The sequence below is a fragment of the Misgurnus anguillicaudatus genome, chromosome 6, assembly GCF_027580225.2.
Source record: "Misgurnus anguillicaudatus chromosome 6, ASM2758022v2, whole genome shotgun sequence".
Taxonomy (NCBI): Eukaryota; Metazoa; Chordata; class Actinopteri; order Cypriniformes; family Cobitidae; genus Misgurnus; species Misgurnus anguillicaudatus.
Window position 1 is genome coordinate 12,303,206 of NC_073342.2, and position 19,913 is coordinate 12,323,118.

Genomic DNA, 19,913 nt, shown 5'->3' on the forward strand with positions numbered 1-19,913 from the left:
TATCTGCCTTTTATTAGGTTGGAGAAATACACAGTTCTAAATGCGAGGGGGTGGTCTGCCGTGAGGTTGATGGAGAGTATTTGATTGAAAAGTCAATAATGAATTGCCCGGCCTTTAATCCAGCTGATTGTGTGCCGGTAAGTACACTATCTGTAGCATTAGCATGTAGGTCAAACATGATATTTTGTATATTTTGTGCTATGTATGACTGTGTACCACGAATGCTTGAGAAATGCTGTATGGCTCTGATGGAATAATGATTTGTTTTAATACTGGGGACTTAGAGTATGGATGGAAATGGATGCTGCAAAATCTGTAAGATATTTTGTCTGACCATTAAAAGGGGCAAAAATTGAATAATCATGTCAAGTTTATAGCAGACTATGAACTTTTCAATGGACAAGATGTGTTTGGACATTTAAAAATGCACAAATGTCATTGCTTTAAATAAGATATCAGATAAATCAAATAAATCATCAAATATTTAATCTAGGCAATGTCAGAAGGGCCAATGCTTATCTCTTGCTAATCTTATTCAGGTGATCGTAAAGACTGTGCCGTTGTAAGGACCACAGAGAAAGTGAGCGCAAACGAATGCATATCCATCGATCCTATAGAAATTACGTCCTGCAGTGGCCAATGTGGTACCAAGTCAATGTAAGAGTGCATGATTTGTTATCTTTTAATAAGCTGTACACTTTAGGTTGCAAGCCAACCAAAACTGGGAGTAACTTATAAACATCACTTATTTACACTTGTTCTTTTTTTTGGGCACAGGTATTCAATGGAGCAACACTCAATAACGCATGTCTGTTCTTGTTGCCGGGAGACGAAAACTAGCATAAAAGAAGTGAAGCTGAAGTGTCCCAATAACAAAGTGATCTCACACCAATATATCCACATTGACAGCTGTGAATGCACTTCAACCAAGTGTGGGGAATAATGACCGGATAACAGATTATTTCACTATCAGACCTTGTTTTGATAATTTCAGATTTGACCATGACTCTGTTACTATTTTAAAAAATGATTTGCGAATTTAAAGATAATGGTTAAAATATGTTCTGAGTATAGCCTAAACTGTACTCTTTTACTCTTTTAACATATCTTAACTTACTTCATTTACTTATTTTTTCTTTCTACCTGTTTGATTCTTCTGTAATGTTTAATGAAATTATGTATAATTATTTTTAAAAACGAATGTTAAACTCAATAAATTAAGCAGCAATTGACTACTTGCTTCCTCCTCATTCTTCTCAATGCAGCTCAGTCATTTCAGGGAACAGCATATTTAAATGCAGAGGTTATTGTGCATTATTTCTATTTTAGGATGGTCACTTGATTAACTCCTGGAGTCCGACCATTTTGGGACAATTGCAGAGGTTTTGACATGCTCTTACATTCAGTCTTTTTTCAGGTCCTTTACACATGTTATTGGCTAATATCACATAACACTGTATTTAGCACAAACTGTGCTAAAATAATATGTTAAGAAACCGATACACAACAGAGCTCTGCTCTGAGCTGTTACATAAACTTCATGTGGCTCATGTTGCCATATAAATTTAATGTCCAAAAAGTGTGAATGTGTCTTTTAACTTCATGGTAGTAATGTAACAGATGAGAGGAATAAAGACCTGTAAGAAAGTTATGCACAGCTGTTAGCATAAATTGTCCACAGAAGTAACACATAAGCTTACATACATAACTGATGGGTAAATATCACTGATAGCACTAAATTCAGATAAACTATATTGAACATGAACTAAATTCAGAACATCTCAGATAAACATCTGCAGTGATTAGTTATGTAAAAAGCTGTTTTCAGATTACTGTTTTCAGATATTCATTGACTGATAGGTGCAGACTGGTTCCTTACCCAGTCAACATGTGAGATCACACAGAATCACAGTGACGTCACACCATTCTCATACAATAATAATCACAATGTGAGCTATACGTGAGCTCATTTTGATGTCAAAATGTTGAGCAGGTTTAAAGGAGGCAATACAACACAAGGGGGGGCATTCTACTTCCTATATCTCATTAGGAAAAAAGTGGATACTGGAGGATCGGAGGGGTTACTTGACTGTAACCTTGTTCCCTGAAAAAGCGGAACGAGATGCTGCGCTGCTAAGCGCTATGGGGAAACGTCTTTATCGTTGACCAGCTGAATATAGTGTGCAAACACGTCAATGAAATTGACCCGGAGGTATATAGCCTCGGTTGATGACGACATCACAGCGCACCCAATGCGAGGCTATAAAATAGATGAGCAACAGCTGTGTCATCAGATCTTTTGTTTGAAGACCAGTCCTGGGACATCTACTGTACGGCAAGACAGCGCAGCATCTCGTTCCGCTTTTTCAGGGAACAAGGTTACAGTCAAGTAACCCCTCCGTTCCCTATCAAAAGCTTTACTCGATGCTGCGCTGCTAAGCGCTATGGGGAACGACAATACCCACGCTGCCGTGCTTGGAGATGTCTGGACCCCTTACGGATGTGTAAGTGTGTGCACAAGGACCGCAAAGAAATCTCAGACATAAACAACCAAGCTAAAAATAGTGGATGTGTGCGGAAAGGATGCTCCTGCCGCCTCACAAACATCTATAAGGCGGCACCCCTTCCTAATAAATAGCAGTGGGGAATACCCCTTTATGAAAAAATGGTTTAGACAGCAGCTTGAGATGTTGACTCGAGGACATGAGACCCTGGAGTGACATGAGCATCCAAGCTATAAAATCTTATGAATGTATGCGGAAAGGACCAGCCCGCCGCATCACAAACGCTCTGTAAGGAGGCACCCCTTACTAAAAGTAGCAGTGGGGGATACCCCTTTTATGGACAAATGGCATAGACATCAGCTTGAGATGTTGACTCGAGGACAGGAGATCCTGGAGTGACATGAGCATCCAAGCTATAAAATCTTATGAATGTATGCGGAGAGGACCAGCCTGCCGCATCACAAACGCTCTGCAAGGAGGCCCCTTTTACTAAAGCAGTAGAAGAGGCTACTCCCCTGGTGGAGTGAGCTCTCAGACCTGCTGGCGAGACTTGACAGCGCGCCTCAAAGGCAAGAGCAATGGCATCCCTAAACCAATGTGATATGGACTGCCTGGTGGCCGCAGCACCTCTGTTGCGGCCCCCAAAACAGACAAACAACTGCTCTGACTTACGCCACTGGCTAGTGCGGTGGACATAAGTCTGAAGAGCACGGACTGGACACAATCTGTGGTATAACTCCTGCTCCGGCGTGGTGAACGGCGGAGGGCAGAAAGTCTCAAGAATGACCGGATGTGCAGTCGAAAAGGGAACCTTACGCAGGTAATCAAGATAAGGATGTAAAATCAACTTCACCATTCCTGGGGCAAAATCTAGACAGGATGGCGAGATCGCCAGAGCCTGCATATCCCCAATTCTTTTTAAAGAAGTTAACGCCATTAGAACAACCATCTTTAGTGTCAGAAGTCTATCAGACGCTGACTCTAGAGGTTCAAAAGGATGTCTGAACCAGACCCTCAAGGACTATAGCTAGGTCCCACGAGGGAATCTTAGTTCTTGCTGTAGGCCTCAATCGTTGGATGCCTCCCGAGCGGCGCCCCGTCCACCAAAGCGTGGCAAGCCGAAAAAGCGGCCACATAAAACCTGAGAGTGGATGGGCATAAGCTGCTGACAGCTTTTCCTGCAGAAAACTCAGAACTGTAGCAAACTGGCAGTTAACAGGATCTGCATTATGTGTCATGCACCATGCTTCAAAGACACCCTATTTAAAGGCATAATTCTTTCTAGTGGAAGGAGCCCTAGCACTCAAAATAGTGTCAGTAACATCAGGCGACAAACCTGTGTCCCTCAGTTGGTACCCTTAGGAGCCAAACATGGAGATTCCACAGGTCGGGCCTGAGATGCATTATCATGAGACAGAACGCCCCTCCTCTCCGGACTTGCCCATGGCGAGCCGTTGAGGAGAGATATTATCCCTATAAAAACCATACTCTGTTCAGCCAACGCGGTGCTATCAGAAAGAGGCAAGAGCCTTGCTGGCGAACTCTGGCTAGAACCTGTGGGAGCAGCGCCACTGGAGGAAACGCATAAAGGCGTTTGTCCGGCCATGTGTGCGCCATTGCGTCCAGACCCAGGGGGGCTGGGGAACTCAGAGAGAAGTAAAGGAGACATTGCGCTATCTGAAAAGAGGCCAAGAGGTCCACTTTCTCTCTGTAAAATCAGGTCCATATCTGAGACACTATGTCTGGGTGGGGTTTCCAATCCCCAGTCGATAATGTCTGCCTGGACAGTAAATCTGCTCCTACATATAGGTTTTCTGGGATGTACACTGTTCTGAGTGACAGGAACTTGTCCTGAGCCCAGAGAAAAATCTGCCTCGCTATCTTGTTCAGATTGCGCGAGCGCCGACCTCCCTGGTGACTTAAGTATGAGACTGTCGCTGTGTTGTCCATCCGCACTAGGACATGACAGCTTCTCATTTGGCGGAGAAAATATTCCAGGGCCAGAAATACAGCCGTCAGCTCTAGGCAATTGATGTGCCAACCGAGCTGATGACCCTCCCATTCCCCTTGAGCTGGACGACCATCTAAGGTCGCACCCCAGCCCGTCAGGGAGGCGTCTGTCATTAGCAGTTTGCGATGACAAGTCGCTCATAGCGTGGGACCCAAGGCAACAAACCGGGGTCTTATCCTCATAGTTAGTGTATGAAGCCCGTGGCGCATCACTTTAATCAGCCTTTGAGGGTTGGCCCTTGGATGAAACCCTCCGGCTCTGAAACGGCGTCATATGCAACAGCCCCAAAGGAATCACCGTGGATGCTGATGCCATAAACCCTAATATCCTCTGATATTATTTCACAGTGAGATCCTGGCCTAGCCTGACTCTGCTCAGGGTATGCTGAATGGCCTCGATTCGTGCGGGAGACAAATGTGCCCGCATCGTAATCGAATCCCAGACTATCCCTAAATAAGTCATTCTCTGGGCATGAGAAAGAACGCTTTTCTTGGCGTTGAGTCTCAACCCTAGAAAAAGTAGATGTGCTAACACAATGTTTTTGTGTTGGAGCGCCACCTATCGCGATTTTGCTAGTATTAGCCAATCATCCATGTAATTTAAAATGCGGATGCCCCGGAGTCTCAATGGAGCCAGTGCTGCATCCATGCATTTTGTGTATGTGCGGGGTGATAAGGCTAAGCCGAATGGAAGAACTCGAAACTGGTATGCTTCGCCTGCAAAAGCGAACCTCAGGAACTTCCTGTGTTGTGGCAATATTTCTATGTGAAAATATGCGTCCTTTAAGTCGATTGTGACAAACCAATCGTAATGTTGAATTTGTGCCACAACCGTCTTGACCGTTAGCATCTTGAACTTGAGAGCTCTCACTGCTTTGTTTAAAGCTCGAAGATCTAAGATTGGACGCAACCCCCCATCCCTTTTTGGGAACCAGGAAGTATCTGCTGTAATAACCTGACTCTCTCTCTGGGAGGGGAACGTGTTCTATGGCCCCTTTCCTCAGTAGAGTTTGTATTTCTTGCAACAGTACGTGCGTTCGTTCCGGTCTCACGGAAGTGAATATCACGCCATTGAAGTGCGGAGGACGACGAATAAATTGGATTATGTATCCTAAGTGTACTGTGCTTATTACCCAAGCAGAAACGGCTGGCAGTAGTTTCCACGCTGCCAGACTCTATGATAATGGTATTAATTTTATTATTTCCTCTTAGGGGAATGCTAAAAACCCTGCACGGGGGGCCTTTAACATTGAAGACAGAGGGCCTTTAACATTATGCTGGAAACCGCCCCCCCCCCCCGCAAGCCCAGAGGCGGCGGAGGTGGAGAGGCTTCGTAAAGGCAACGGGACGGAGCGATCTGATGTAACATGATATGCCCCGCCCGCCGGCGAGCCCTACTATAAAGAGTGGAATATTCCCTCATGCTTTTAACTTCAGTGAATTTCGTGACAACGGAGTCAACCGTGTCACCAAATAAACCCAATGGGGAAACAGGGGCATTTAAAAGAAAAGTTTTATCCTTCTCATTTATGCCTGACAGATTTAGCCATAAATGCCTCTCTGTGTTAACCAGAGCAGACATAGTACGGCCGATAGCGCGAGCCGTTTATTTAATGACCAGTGTTGGGAGTAACGCATTACAAAATATAATATATTACAGTAATATATTAGTTTTTGCTGTAACGCAGTAATATAACGCATTACTAATAAAATTTCGGTAATATTTTACTCGTTACAGTCTGAGTAACGAGCGCGTTACAACAATGCATTTCTAAATTAGACTGTGTTAATTTTATTTTTTTATTTTTGACCAATGCGCGCGACCAGCATCCACACATGAAAAAGCTGCGTGTAATAGTTATGGCTGTGTCCCAAACCGCATACTTCTATACTATATAGTGGGCGAAAAGCACTACTTCTCGTGCTCTTTGCCTACTATATAGTATGGAAGTAGGCGGTTTGGGACGCAGCGTATGTCTGTTTCCACGTGCTGTATGCAACATGTTAATTTTTACTTTAACTTTGGATTTGAAATGCGATTTGGACGCGGTGCGCGTCAAATATAGACATATGGAAGTCCGCGGCCGTAAGCATTGACTAAAGTGGTCGCAATCAGGTCCGGTAGCGTCGCACACGCATAATTTTGCGAATAAGAGCACAAAGTAAAAGCAACAGAAAGTTTCTATCGGTCTCCTGTGCTGCTTGAACCTCAGAAGTAAAAGAGACTTTTACAAATGTTGCCAGTAAAATCCATATCACACCAGCAATGACAAGGTAAGCTTTGCTATGATTACAGTGCTAGGCTATTCCTATGCTATCTACAGTTTTATTACAAACAGCAACCTAAACTACAACATAACATTAGTGAAGACTTAAACATGGTTATCTAAATATAATTTAATACATTTAAACATCACTGTTTAAAGTTTTACCAGCCTTTGTATGGGAGCCTATATTCATTGTTTGGCAAAAGCAGTGTTCCTCTGTTTGTCTGTGTTTTATTAAGCAATTATATGTTAGCCTACATGTAATCCTTATATTGTACTGAAATGAGCTGTATTCCTTGAGGCCTGATCCTCCAATAGCACTTTTTGATAAGTTGTGTCAATCCAGTGCATGCCAGGTTTGTGCTGTGAATCTGAATTAAAAGTGATCACTTAAGAATAGAAATAAAAAGAGGTTGCGTGTCTTGCCATGTTATTAGGCTATAGGTTGCATTATAGTGGGCTCTATTGTGTTTGGTATGTGTACCATAATTTACCAGACTTTTACCAGATCATTTGTCTATGTTTTTGATTCTGACAGTGATTGTTACTGTTTTTTGCCATAAATCTTCACTTTGCCTATTCAAAGCTCGAGGGCCAACACATAACTTCTAGATTTATAAGCAGCAACAAACTACATTTTAACATTTTATAATGCCTAGTCATACTTCTGTTCTTTTGATGAAAGTAACTCAAAAGTAATGCAAAAGTAGTGTAACTCATTACAGTTCAGAGACAGTAATATTGTAATGTAACTAATTACTTTCAAATGACAGTAATTTGTAATATATAATGTATTACACTTTGGAAGTAACTTGCCCAACACTGTTAATGACACGAAGAGACAGATCTGTAGTCATACGCAACTCGTCAAATGTCTCTTTGTCTATCGTCTCGCCTGCACTCAAATCCTTTAACAGATCAGCCTGGTATGCCTGTAATATTGCCATAGTATGCAGTGCAGCACCAGCCTGACCTGCGGCTTGATAAGCTTTTCCCACGAGAGCTGAAGTTATTTTACACGGTTTCGTGGGCAGGGTAGGCTTCTTTAATGAGGATGCCGAGCCAGGCGAGAGATAACTCGCGTGCGTCTCTTCCACCTGTGGCATTTCGGTATATCCGCGCGTCTTCGTACCCACGATAGTCATAAATTGACGCCGTGGGCATGAAGCACGCAATGAGTATGGTCTTTCCCATGATTTATTTAATTCACCATGGAGATCCTCAAAGAAAGAGAGAGGCTCACGCTAGTTTGCTTTGTTTGGGGTTCTCTGGCTCGCGAGGCCAATCAATTTGCAACCTGGCGCGTGTTACCACCTCGAGAAGCTCCTCGACCGACTTTCATCGCGCGAGAAACGCTCGGAGGCTGGTTTATGAAACTCCGCAGAACCGAGAGAGATATCATCAACGTCATTATTAAAATTACCCCCACATAACCCGAAGAAACACCGGAGTGCGCTTCGGAATCACGCGAAGAAATATAACTTAATTTAAGGTTGCGGTCAGAAATAATCACGGCGAGCACGAATCATTTATATTGTGAATGATTCACAATGCTCGCACTCATCAGACTGTACAAAGCCATGACCGCATGCTCCTCCCCCAAACACACAAAACAGTTAAGTGTGTGTGTCGTCCTTCGCCATAAAGCGAAAACAAACACGACTTAGACTGCTCGTGACTCTTCTTACTCATATTTTCCTTTAACTTAAACTCCTTTAAAATCGGAAAGAGAGAAAGTCTGCACTCTATCTTGTTGGAATCTAACTCCTAACACAGATCTCAAGTAAAGTTCAAAAGGTAAGAGAGAGATTTGCATTTCAGTGTAGCACACACTCATTCAGAGTTGGTCTGAAAATAAAAAGACCTGATGACACAGCTGTTGCTCATCTATTTTATAGCCTCGCATTGGGTGCGCTGTGATGTCGTCATCAACCGAGGCTATATACCTCCGGGTCAATTTCATTGACGTGTTTGCACACTATATTCAGCTGGTCAACGATAAAGACGTTTCCCCATAGCGCTTAGCAGCGCAGCATCGAGTAAAGCTTTTGATAGGGAACACAGTGACATCACAGCATTCTTATACCGTGATAATCACAGTGTGAGCTATATGTGAGCTCATTTTGAATTCAGAATGTTGAGTTCATGGTATGAACTCACTGTGAGTGTACCATGACCTCACATCCTGACCATAGTATTGGCTCACTGTGAGTGTACCATGTCCTCACATAGTGACCATAGTATGAGTGCACAGTGAGTGTGGCGTGACCTCATGAGCTATTGTCACGATGTGAGGTCACAGCACATTCACTGTGCACTCAAACTATGGTCACTATGTGAGGTCATGGTACAATCACTGTGTGCTCATACTATAGTCATGATGTGAGGTCATGGTACACTCACAGTGAGCTCATACTATGGTCATAATTTTAGGTATGAGCGCACAGTGAGTGTGGCGTGACCTCACATCGTGAGCTATTGTTAAGATGTGAGGTCACAGCACATTCACTGTGAACTCAAACTATGGTCACTATGTGAGGTCATGGTACACTCACAGTGTGCTCATACTATAGTCATGAGGTGAGGTCATGGCACAATCACTGTAAGCTCATACCATTGTCATATTTTAAGGGGAACGGCACACTCATTCTGTTATAGCAGGACAGCACACATGTCTGGAAAATGTTGGCCCAAGAGTCACCTGTCTTACCTATAATTTTTAAGAAATATTATAGGAATGATCATAGGATCAAATTTAGGACACTTTCTACACAGCATTGTATACAGCCATATATATGGTGTGTAATGTATTTACAATGTAAAATATCAACAAAAATGTTATGGGATCAAGCAGCCTAAATAAAGGTTTTAGAAAGCTCACACAGATTTTAACATACACCACATTTTATATTATATTGATGGTTTAAAGAATCTTTCACTTTTTTATTGTCGGTACATAGTTTGCAATTAAATGCTGACATCTCTGTGACATGTTTCCAATTAGCAGACACTATAATATTAGTTTTCTGAGGGACATCTGTTAATTTTATATACCATGCGCTTTATGGGTACTATGAGCTCACACTGAGACTGTGACCTTATATGGTGACCTTAATATATGAACAAACCGTGAGTGCACAGTGTGGTTACAGATCACTGTGACCCACACATTGTGACAACATTATGAGGATCTTGTGAGCTCATGGGGACTTCACTGAGAGAACAAATTGTTGACTGGGTAGTGTGTGCATTAATCTACCGTTCCCTTTCAGTCGGTCACTACGACGTCACGTCGTGACCGACGAATTGGGAACTCGCTTAGAGAGACCAATCTACTTCGAGTAACTACTAAAACGGCAATGAACTTGGCATTGAGGTATTTGCATAATGCTGATGCCACCCCACCAGGTGCGTTTATAAGCAGCAGGTGCAATTATGGAAATTAGCTTCTTTTCGCTGAGAAAGCCGGCAGATCTACTGCTATCGAGAAGCTCTCTTACCTGCTCGGGAAGACGCTGCTGGCTCGTAGTTGATTGAGGATTGAGGTGCAAATATGGAAATTAGCTTCTTTTCGCTGAGAAAGCCGGCAGATCTACTGCTATCGAGAAGCTCTCTTACCTGCTCGGGAAGCAGTGGCGGAACTAGAATTTTTTTTATGGGGTGGCCAGGGGGTGGCTAAAGCTACTTTAGGGGGTCCATAGTCCATAAAAGAAAATGACGTGTAACCATGTGTCAAGAAAGCATAAATGAATCTTTTGATCGCATTAGATGTAAACATAATAAGGGTAAATTTTAAATCTTTCTACTGTATTTCTTACATCTGATTTACTGTCTGTTAAAGGGATTCATCCAAAAATGAAAATTCTGTCATCATTTACTCACCCTCATGTTGTTCTAAACCTGTATTTTATTTTAATAAACACAAAAGAAGATATTTTGATAAATGATGGTAAGCACACAATTAATGGTATATCCATTGAATTCCATCATGTTGTTTTTATTCCTACTATGGAAGTCAATGGTTACAGCTGTGTGCATGCCGTCATTTATCAAAGTATCTTCTTTTGTGTTTATCAGAAAAAGGAAATTCGTGCAGATTTGGAACAACGTGAGGATGTAAAAATGAAAACAGGATTTTCATTTTGTGAACTATCCCTTTAATGAAGCAAAAGATCAGGAAATCTAAACTCCATGTTTTTGATGACTTCATAATATATCTAGAGTTTTTATAGTTTATTTATGCAAGATTCCTGTTATAAAGCATTTCATATGTAATTTTTCCTAAATCAATAATTCCTTATGTTTTACATATTCTTGATTGTAATCTTTACTGTACCATTCTGATATCTCTATCTTTCCTTTTTCTATTTTGAATGTTTTTGTTAATATACTTACATTGACACAAATTACGAAATTGTGGCCTACAAAATATATCTTTAAACTCAGAATTTCCCAAAATACCTAAATATTTATCCAGGCAAGTTGACCTTAACTTTTTCTCTAATCCATAAGAATTCTTGTTGAATTTATCACCTTTATCATATTTATGTGGACTTGAAAATGTTATTACCTTATTAAAAGCTTTAGTTTTGAGCATAAAAAGCAACTTTGTAAACCTATTTCTTTGATTTTAAATATTGTCCATTTGTATCATTTGTTATCCTTGGGATGTTTCCCATAAAATGTCCACCTTATGTTCTCTGTTCAATGTCTCTGTGTAGTTTTAATGTTTTCAGTCTTTCTTTCAGATTAAGTTCCTTTGAGATTGTTGCAGATCTTTCACTGGGCCTCGTCGAAGGCAACAGTCATTGCCGAGAAGTTTGATTGACTGTGGCCATGCAAATCTTCTGTAGTAATCAGCTTAGTTCTTTTCAATTTCTGTTGACAATTCCTCTTTTCCACTTTTCCTCTCGATGCTTAAAACTTTGTTCATCCATCCGTCTGTATACTCGAATTGCTTTTGATTTGATTTGATATGATTTTGATGTGTCTTCTTTCATATCATGTGTTTCTCCTCCTCTCCAACTGCCATCATACGAGCTCTGATGCATTGGTTGCTCCTCCCACTTGGACTTTCCACATAGAGCTGCTCTTATCATTCTGCAGCCCCCTTTGACTGTGTTTGGTCCCTTTTGCCAGGTTCGCTCCTTCCGCATTCTCTTGCAGCCCCTCCGACCTTTCGACCCTCAGATAAGCTAGATCATCTCTCACAACGAGGCATGTTGTCTCATCTCCTCCCCAGCTCCTTTTAGCTTTTTCTGTACACAAATAGCTCAATACATAGACAATTCATTTTTTCATATAACACTTAATTCCAGATGGTTTTTACAATACGCATAGGTCGATCGGCGAACATTTCATGCAGTGTTAAAGGTGTACTTTCTGTTAGTTTACATGCTCATTATTACAAGGTAAAACATCAATTCTGTTAAGATTAGTATTTTCATTCAGTTTGTTGAGTATGGCTTTAAGGATAATTTATTTTCTATACCATTTTATCTACCATCCCTTATGATTGTAGATGACAGTCATTTCTTCATTCTTATGATAGTCAAATCAAATTTTCATTCTTATGACAAATCCAATTTTCAAATTTTTATTCCAATTATTTGTCCCATGTGCATCTATGAGAAGAATAGTTATGACTGAGATTTTTTACTTCTGTATGATTTCATAAGGTTTCCTGACACTCTGAGGCACTTTTTTGCTTCCACATCTGTTATGTATTTGTCCCTGCTGGCGAAATCATCTGCTCTCCTGCGAGCCTACTTCAATGACAACAAATCCCTTTATATTAGGGCTGTCAATAGATTAAAATATTTAATCGCGATTAATCGCATGATTTCATGAGTTAACTTGTGATTAATCGCAAATTAATCGCACATTTTTATCTGTTCTAAATTTACCTAAATGTAACACTTTTTAAGTTTTTAATGCTCTAATCAGCATGGGTTTGGTCAATATATATGCTATATGCAAATGTATGTCTACATGTATTTTCAACAGAACCATCAGCCATAGTTTTATAAATGTTTTTGCCTTTAGAAGACTTTGTTCTTTCTCCATTTCTGTTTGCTGCTGCATCATTTGTAACCTGTGCTGGCAAATTGAGTTGGGATGAGCAAATTTTCAAAAATGTGTCATTTGTATTTTAACATTCTCTATTAAAAAACTTCAAAACAATTGTAACAATTGTTGGAATCTGACAAAGCATGACAGAACTATACTTGTTAACGCAGAGCAAAAACAATATCAATATATGTTGCATATATGTTTTTCTTTTACTGTTTAATTTTGACATTGAGACAGACCACTTTAAGATACTGCAAGGGTTTAATATGACACAATAGATACTTTTCCTTAACAGTTAACCAAACATTCACTTCAGATATAACAGATTATAGGTCATACCTGTGTGAATTCTTGTCAAAATGGATATTTTTAAACCTGTAATTTTGTGTTAGATGTCTATATATATCAGGGTCACGCACTCGCGCGTTTGTGTGTCTGCGTCAGACATCGCTTTTGAGCCTTGTCACTCTTAATAACTCTTTTAACATCAACCAGATCCCGAACTTTATCTCTTTGAATAATTATTTTAACATCAAGAAAGTCCTCTGCAGTCTGTTTTCTATAATTTCTGAATGCTTTAAAAACGAAACTAAAAAGTGAAAGAAGACGCATCTTTGCTTTATATGGATTTGGGGCGGTACAACTCACAGAAAACGTGCATTTTAGGTGTTTAACAACCATTTAGAGCATTGGATTCGCTAGACGAGAGCTTAATGTTCTTATTTTTATGAAAAGATCCGACTCATCTAGACAGCGCCGGTCACTTGCTGCGTCTCAATTCATCCAGCTATGGGTCAAACAGAAATTGCGTGTTGCGTTACGCACGTTAATAAAATTAGTGCCGTTAAAATGAATTTGCGTTAACGTGTTATTAACGCGTTTATTTTGACAGCCCTACTTTATATACAAATTAGCAGCAATTAACCAGACTAACCTTTCAGCATGTTGGAATAGTTGTTCATCCATTCCAAACCTGTATAACGTTTTCCCTCAAAAGTAAATACGAAAATGCAAACAAGTATCTATTTCCTATGCAAATCAAAAACACAGTGAAAATGTTCATCAAATGGAGAAACATTTGTCAGCAAAGTATCTTCTTGTCATTAATTGCTCTCAAATTGTAGACTAGATACAATTTAGATTTATTTGCTTGAATTATGGTAATGCTAAGTTTGTCACAATAATTAGTTATTTCTATCCTCTATTCTAACAGCTATTATAATATCGTTTGGTGTAGAGGTGGGTAGAGTACCCAAAATCTGTACTCAAGTAAAAGTACAAGCACTTATACAAAAATGTACTCAAGTAAAAGTATCAATCTAATTATTTACTTGAGTAAGAGTAAAAAAGTATTAGATGAAAAAAACGACTTAAGTAGTTAGTTGCTTGTTACTTCCGATCTGATAGAGAAGTAGCGCAAAAGCACTACATTTCAGACTACTTGGAGGGTTTTCACAAACCTCTCCTTAAAAGTCTCATTGTTCTGCTTTTATACAAGTAAAGCAGCCCTTCTCAGTCCTGCAATGGGTACATTAACATCACATAACGTGTCATTTGAGAAAAAATCTCAAACACACACACAGATTTTTTGTGACGTTTAACTCTGTATTTATTTTCATGTTCACAACACAAACTTATCAGCATCTGCCTAAACATGCAAACAGTAAACAAAAAGAACGTGTGTGTCTGTTTGTTATCATGTTTTTATATGAATAGGTAATTTTCATTGCCATTAAAGTGCAATTACTGAACATAAACAGTAGCTTAATAAAAATGATCATTTTAGAATTTCATATGGAACTTATCTGTTTGTGCAAATCAACTCTACATTTATTATAATATATAATACATGTTTCTTTAAAATCAAACTTTATTCTTTTATTTTTATTCATTCATTATTTAGGATAAATGCAAGACGTCCTTACATTATGCTGTTCAGTTTGTTTAGTTGTGGGGAAATGATATGGAAATGTGCAGATGTGAACGTGCTGTTTGTATGGTTTAACTTACACTAGGTGTTGTCATCGCTTGCACAAGAGTGCATATAGCAAAAAAAAACTCGGACAGTGTGTGAAATGACCATTAATAGTGTTTAAATAGACAATACTGTGACACATACCACTTCAGGTTGGATCTTGAATTCCTGTACGCTGAGATGTCAGCTCGTTTATTGAACAAAGCATGCATCGCATTATGAAACTATTCTTTTTGACCTCTTGGAGTGAAAAAATAGACCGAACTTGAAGCCACACATGATCTGCCTCCGATATCTCGCACAACGCACATGCGCCCTCATCAGCTTCTCCTATCATCTAAGCGCGGGCGCGCACGGTAAAGGGTGACAGCGCGGTCGCGCGCTAAAGGGTGACACAGCCTGTCTCGCAAAACTTTCGAACACGCCCTATAAACTTTAAATTCATTATTCATTATTCATTAATTATTGCCATTTGACAGTAGCGCAGTAACGCCGCCGAATGTAGCGAAGTAAAAGTACAGTTTTTTCACTAGAAATGTACTTGAGTAAGTGTAAAAGTACCCATCCTTAAACTTACTCTAAAAGTACTAGTTACCCAAAAAATGTACTCAAGTAAATGTAACGAAGTAAATGTAATTCGTTACTACCCACCTCTTTGTTGTTATTTTAATTTATTTATTTAATATATTTTATTTTCCTTTCCTTCCTCTGTTGTATCCCATATTTTAAAGCCATATTAGATTTATAGGAGTCTGATTTGTTTTCAAAAAAGGTAGTCACACCTAACATCAAAAATTCTTTATCAGCCTTTAAATTTGTCTAGCTGCATAAAGATTGTTTGTGTCCCTATAGTTACAAGGTCCTACTCAGTGTTGGGTATAGTTACTTTGGAAAGTAGTTAATTAGGTTACAACGTTACCATCAATTAAAAGTAATCAGTTAAGTTAAAGCATTATCTATTCATTAAAGTAACGCGTTAGAGTACTCATGCGTTACCAAAAATTAAAAGCCGTTTGCAGCGCCTCACACATGCTGCAGCTTAATTCCATGCTGCAGCTTAAAAATTCCATAACTTTCTTAATAATTATCTGATTTTAATCATTTAAAAAACATTTTAAATGTAATTTCATTATCTATCATATGGTTATGTTTATATATGAATTGGCTAGTATTTATTTTTAGTCACATAGCCACAAATACAAAAAGACGGAGATGCGGACCTCAATCAGCTATTACATAACAGAGCGAGACCAGAGATGAATGTGCTCATAAACGGGAGTAATATGGAATAATTTGTGCATCTTTAAATAGCTGTAAGAATATTTCCTTTAAATATAATTTTGTCATATAAAGTTTTGAGAGATAAAAATGTTTTTTCCACGGTTATTGCTTATTTATTTTAACGTGTTTGGCCCGTTACCTCAGAGTTTATTTTAGTAATAGGCTATTGCTTTTTTCCCCGCTAATAATAATACAATTTACATGCCAATCCTGCTTCCTTGTCTTTTTATTAATTTCATTATGCTGTAATGTTAATTTATATGTGGATATGAGACGTTCATTGCCGTTATATAATCTTGTCTAATATTAAAATCATATCTGGAATATGTGTGCATCTTTGAATAACTGTAAGAATACAGTTCATTTGAAAATACTTTTTGTCAAAGTTTTGAGAAATAATAATGTTGTGAGGATATTTATATATTTAAGTTGAATACTCTCGTCTATTAATATGGAAATCTAATATTAATCTAATAGTAGGAAATATAAAATGTGATACTGTAGAGTTACCCTTCTAAATTTTATTTATTATATATAGCCATATGGAGATAAACCTTTGCAAATGTGCTGATTTTATCCATTCAAGTACTGACCACCAGGCTAGAGATTTTAAACATTAATCCACACTTTCTATCAAATAGTCTCCGCTTGATGTATCAATTATCCGACCGCATATGTCCTGCTACTGCAATAAATAGGCATTCGGCGACGCGGCTTTTCACATCAAAGGCCGACAGGCTATGCAATTTGGAGAAGGGCCGTTCAATAATCCCCCTATGTTTTTTAAAAATCCTAACATGGTTGGACCTGCCGAACAGGTTGAGCACTTTTATATAGCGTAGGCCTACTGTGTTGAGCAAAGAGGCTGCACAGTTTGACCGAGGGAAGCGGCCGCACATCAGGCCGCCAGACGGGGTTATATAACTTGCCAACCCATTCTCGCAATGTATAAGCTGTTTGATTATCACGCAGTACTCTTTAATAAACTGGTACTCCCTGTCAGTAATGCACCTGATGCCCAGCTGGGTGCATAAGTTGTGCAGGTCAGTGATGGGGATGTCCATGACCCTGCACAAAGCCTAGGGTTGCCACCCATGTCTGATAAAAAACCTGGACATATCGATGACCCGGCCAATTGGTTTGCTCACCCCCCCCCCATAGCATAATATTTCTATAGGCCTACGCAATTATTGGCAACACTTTACAATTCTCTTTTTTTCAATTCTTATTTGTTAACATTAGTTAATGTATTAACTAACATGAACTAACCATGAGCAGTACATTTGTTACTGTATTTGTTAATATTTGATAACGTTAGTAAATAAAAATACAGCTGTTCATGGTTTATTCATGTTAGTTCACAGTGCATTAACTAATGTTAACACGATTTAAATAAATGTATTATTAACATTAACAAAGATAAAAAATTGCTTTATGCTATAAGTGCAGTTTATTATTATGAACCTTATTGTAAAGTGTTACCCAATTATTTGTTCATTATGTTAAAATATGTAAATCAGGTTTACAATTTATTTAAGCTGCTTATACTATTTATGTAAACTGTTTTTATTTATATTCCATTGCAACTTTAAACACGTCTAAATAGCAACTAGCAAATATGCACATGAAATTAAACTTGTTGAACTCACCTCAACATGTATTTTACAATCATTTAACCTGCCATGGGAAAAGCTGAAGTCACTGTTACAAACTCTACACCATGCAAGATTTTAACTCTTTTAAGACAGGGATACACTTTCGTGTAGTCTGGTGTAAAATGTGTCTTATATTTTCGCTTTTGGGGCACTCTCCCTCTGCCATGGCGCTCCTGTTTCTAGATACACTGATTAGTTTGGTTCGGGAGAAGAGATAAAAGCCCGCCCACACTGACAAGTGATTGGTTGGTGTCCTGAAACAGGCCAATCAGGATGCTCTCTGTCTTACATGCGCTAAATGAGGCAAACACACAGACAGACACAAGGTCTCCCTCTCTGCCGTGCGCGCGCTAAATTTCATATTTACATAGCTTTTCGAAAACCGGGACATTCAGTGTCCCGGGAGAGTTGATAAATTTCCCGGGACAGGTTATTAAAAAGAAGGACAATCCCGGTAAAACCGGGACAGGTGGCAACCCTAACAAAGCCTCATAAAAAGAATTCCATCTGGTCATCGTGGGAACCGTGAGTTAACTCAAACGCTGTTGCTTTGGAGCTGGTGCACCACCGTCGTCCTCCTCAGCAGCAGCAGCAGCAGGCTTTGCTACCAGAGTGCTAGATTGGTGTTTGGATGCGAGATGTTTTTTTAAATTTGAGGTAGAATTTTTGGCGGTCGACAGAAGCTTTTCATCAACGCAGAGTGTGCATTTTACCGTTATGTTCTTTTCCTTTTCGTTGACAAATTGAAAATAATGTGCATACTTCCATATTGCAAACGCTGTCCTCTCTGCCATTTTGCCGGGAGTTCAAAAAAAAAAAAAAACACACACACGCGCACAGACGTATCACAGCCTGATCACAGCGCTTCGGCTACGCTGATACATCCGTAGGTGGCACGTTAGACCTAGACCTACTACTTTCGGACAAAAAGCAGGCTGCAGTCGGGATTTTCCTTTCTTTAAAATAACGTATTACTTTAAAAAAAATAACGAAGTTACTGATTACTTAACGCACAAAACTAACGCGTTAAGTTACACATTTCACGAAAAAGGTAATTAGAGTACTCTAACGCGTTACTTTATAACGCGTTACCCACAACACTGGTCCTACTAAACATTGAACGGGTGTTTCACTCTTCTCCTCTTTCACTCAAAGGCTTGTATGAAGATGAAATTGTGTAGTCCAGTTTTTCTCTTGCCTCCAAGAACATTAATGTTTTTGTGAGTCTCCTTCTGGACTCCACTCAGTCTTTTTTGTTTTTCATCCTTGTGATTGTCTCTGAACATATTGTCTCTGAACAGTGCCCCCTTTACTGCTTCAATCATAGTCCCATTATGTAACATGAGTCCTTAGTCCAGCATAAGAGTTATTCCTCTTTCAGCTCCTCCAACACTTTGATTGTCACAAACAGTTTTTGCCATTGTCTGTTTCTTTCCAGCTTTTTATTCACTTTATTGAATGTCAAAGGATGAGAGTTTTCAGCCCAACAAGTTCAGCAAGTCTTTTTTATGTTTATATAATTTATCTGTGTCATTCACCTTTTAATAATTTTTCTGTCCTTTTTAATTTTTCTCTTTATTTCCACCTTTAATAACTTTTTAATCAATCATTAGCACCTGTGTACTTCACTATAATAATTAATATTTTTGGCTACAATAACTCTTCAAATATAATATTTAATACCCAGCATTTATAACTGTCTCTTATTCTTATCGTACTTATATTTATACTTATATTCTTACTCATATTCACATACTTTCACAAACTGTATTCCCTCTCCACAGTTTTAAACAATCTTTCACTCCACTTAGTGTAAGACAACACCTCTCTGTGCTCTCTGCAGAGCCACAGAAGAAAGAAGCACCCACTGCTCACTCAGCCCCCACTTTTCCTCATCTCAGACGTGCACTCACAGACTCATGCTAGCCCAGACACATACACTCTCACACAGAAACAAATACAATTAACCAAAACAAAACAAAACTGTACTTTACCTAAAGTACCTTGCTAATTAAAACAACACAACCACTACACTTCCTCAACGTGGTTATACGACTAAAACAACAGACCATTACACTTCCTCAACATGGATCTGAATTAAATAAATATACCTTCAATATCGATAAACACTTCCCCCACACGATATTGA

The 19,913-nt window shown here is 39.2% G+C and overlaps 1 protein-coding gene and 1 long non-coding RNA gene across 2 annotated transcripts in view; both read left to right on the forward strand.

The window, feature by feature from the left end:
• LOC129434079 (uncharacterized) overlaps nucleotides 1–257 on the forward strand; it is a 33,833-nt gene extending 33,576 nt beyond the window's left edge. The window contains exon 44 of the mRNA XM_073868294.1: nucleotides 18–257. Within this exon, the coding sequence (XP_073724395.1) occupies nucleotides 18–257 (240 nt within the window). The remainder of the gene's footprint in view (nucleotides 1–17) is intronic.
• Nucleotides 258–269: 12 nt separating this feature from the next.
• On the forward strand, nucleotides 270–1,232 carry LOC141364301 (uncharacterized). The gene is made up of 3 exons (XR_012370009.1): nucleotides 270–315; nucleotides 540–657; nucleotides 778–1,232. It is a non-coding gene; the product is annotated as an uncharacterized lncRNA (long non-coding RNA).
• The last annotated feature ends 18,681 nt before the right edge of the window (nucleotides 1,233–19,913 follow it).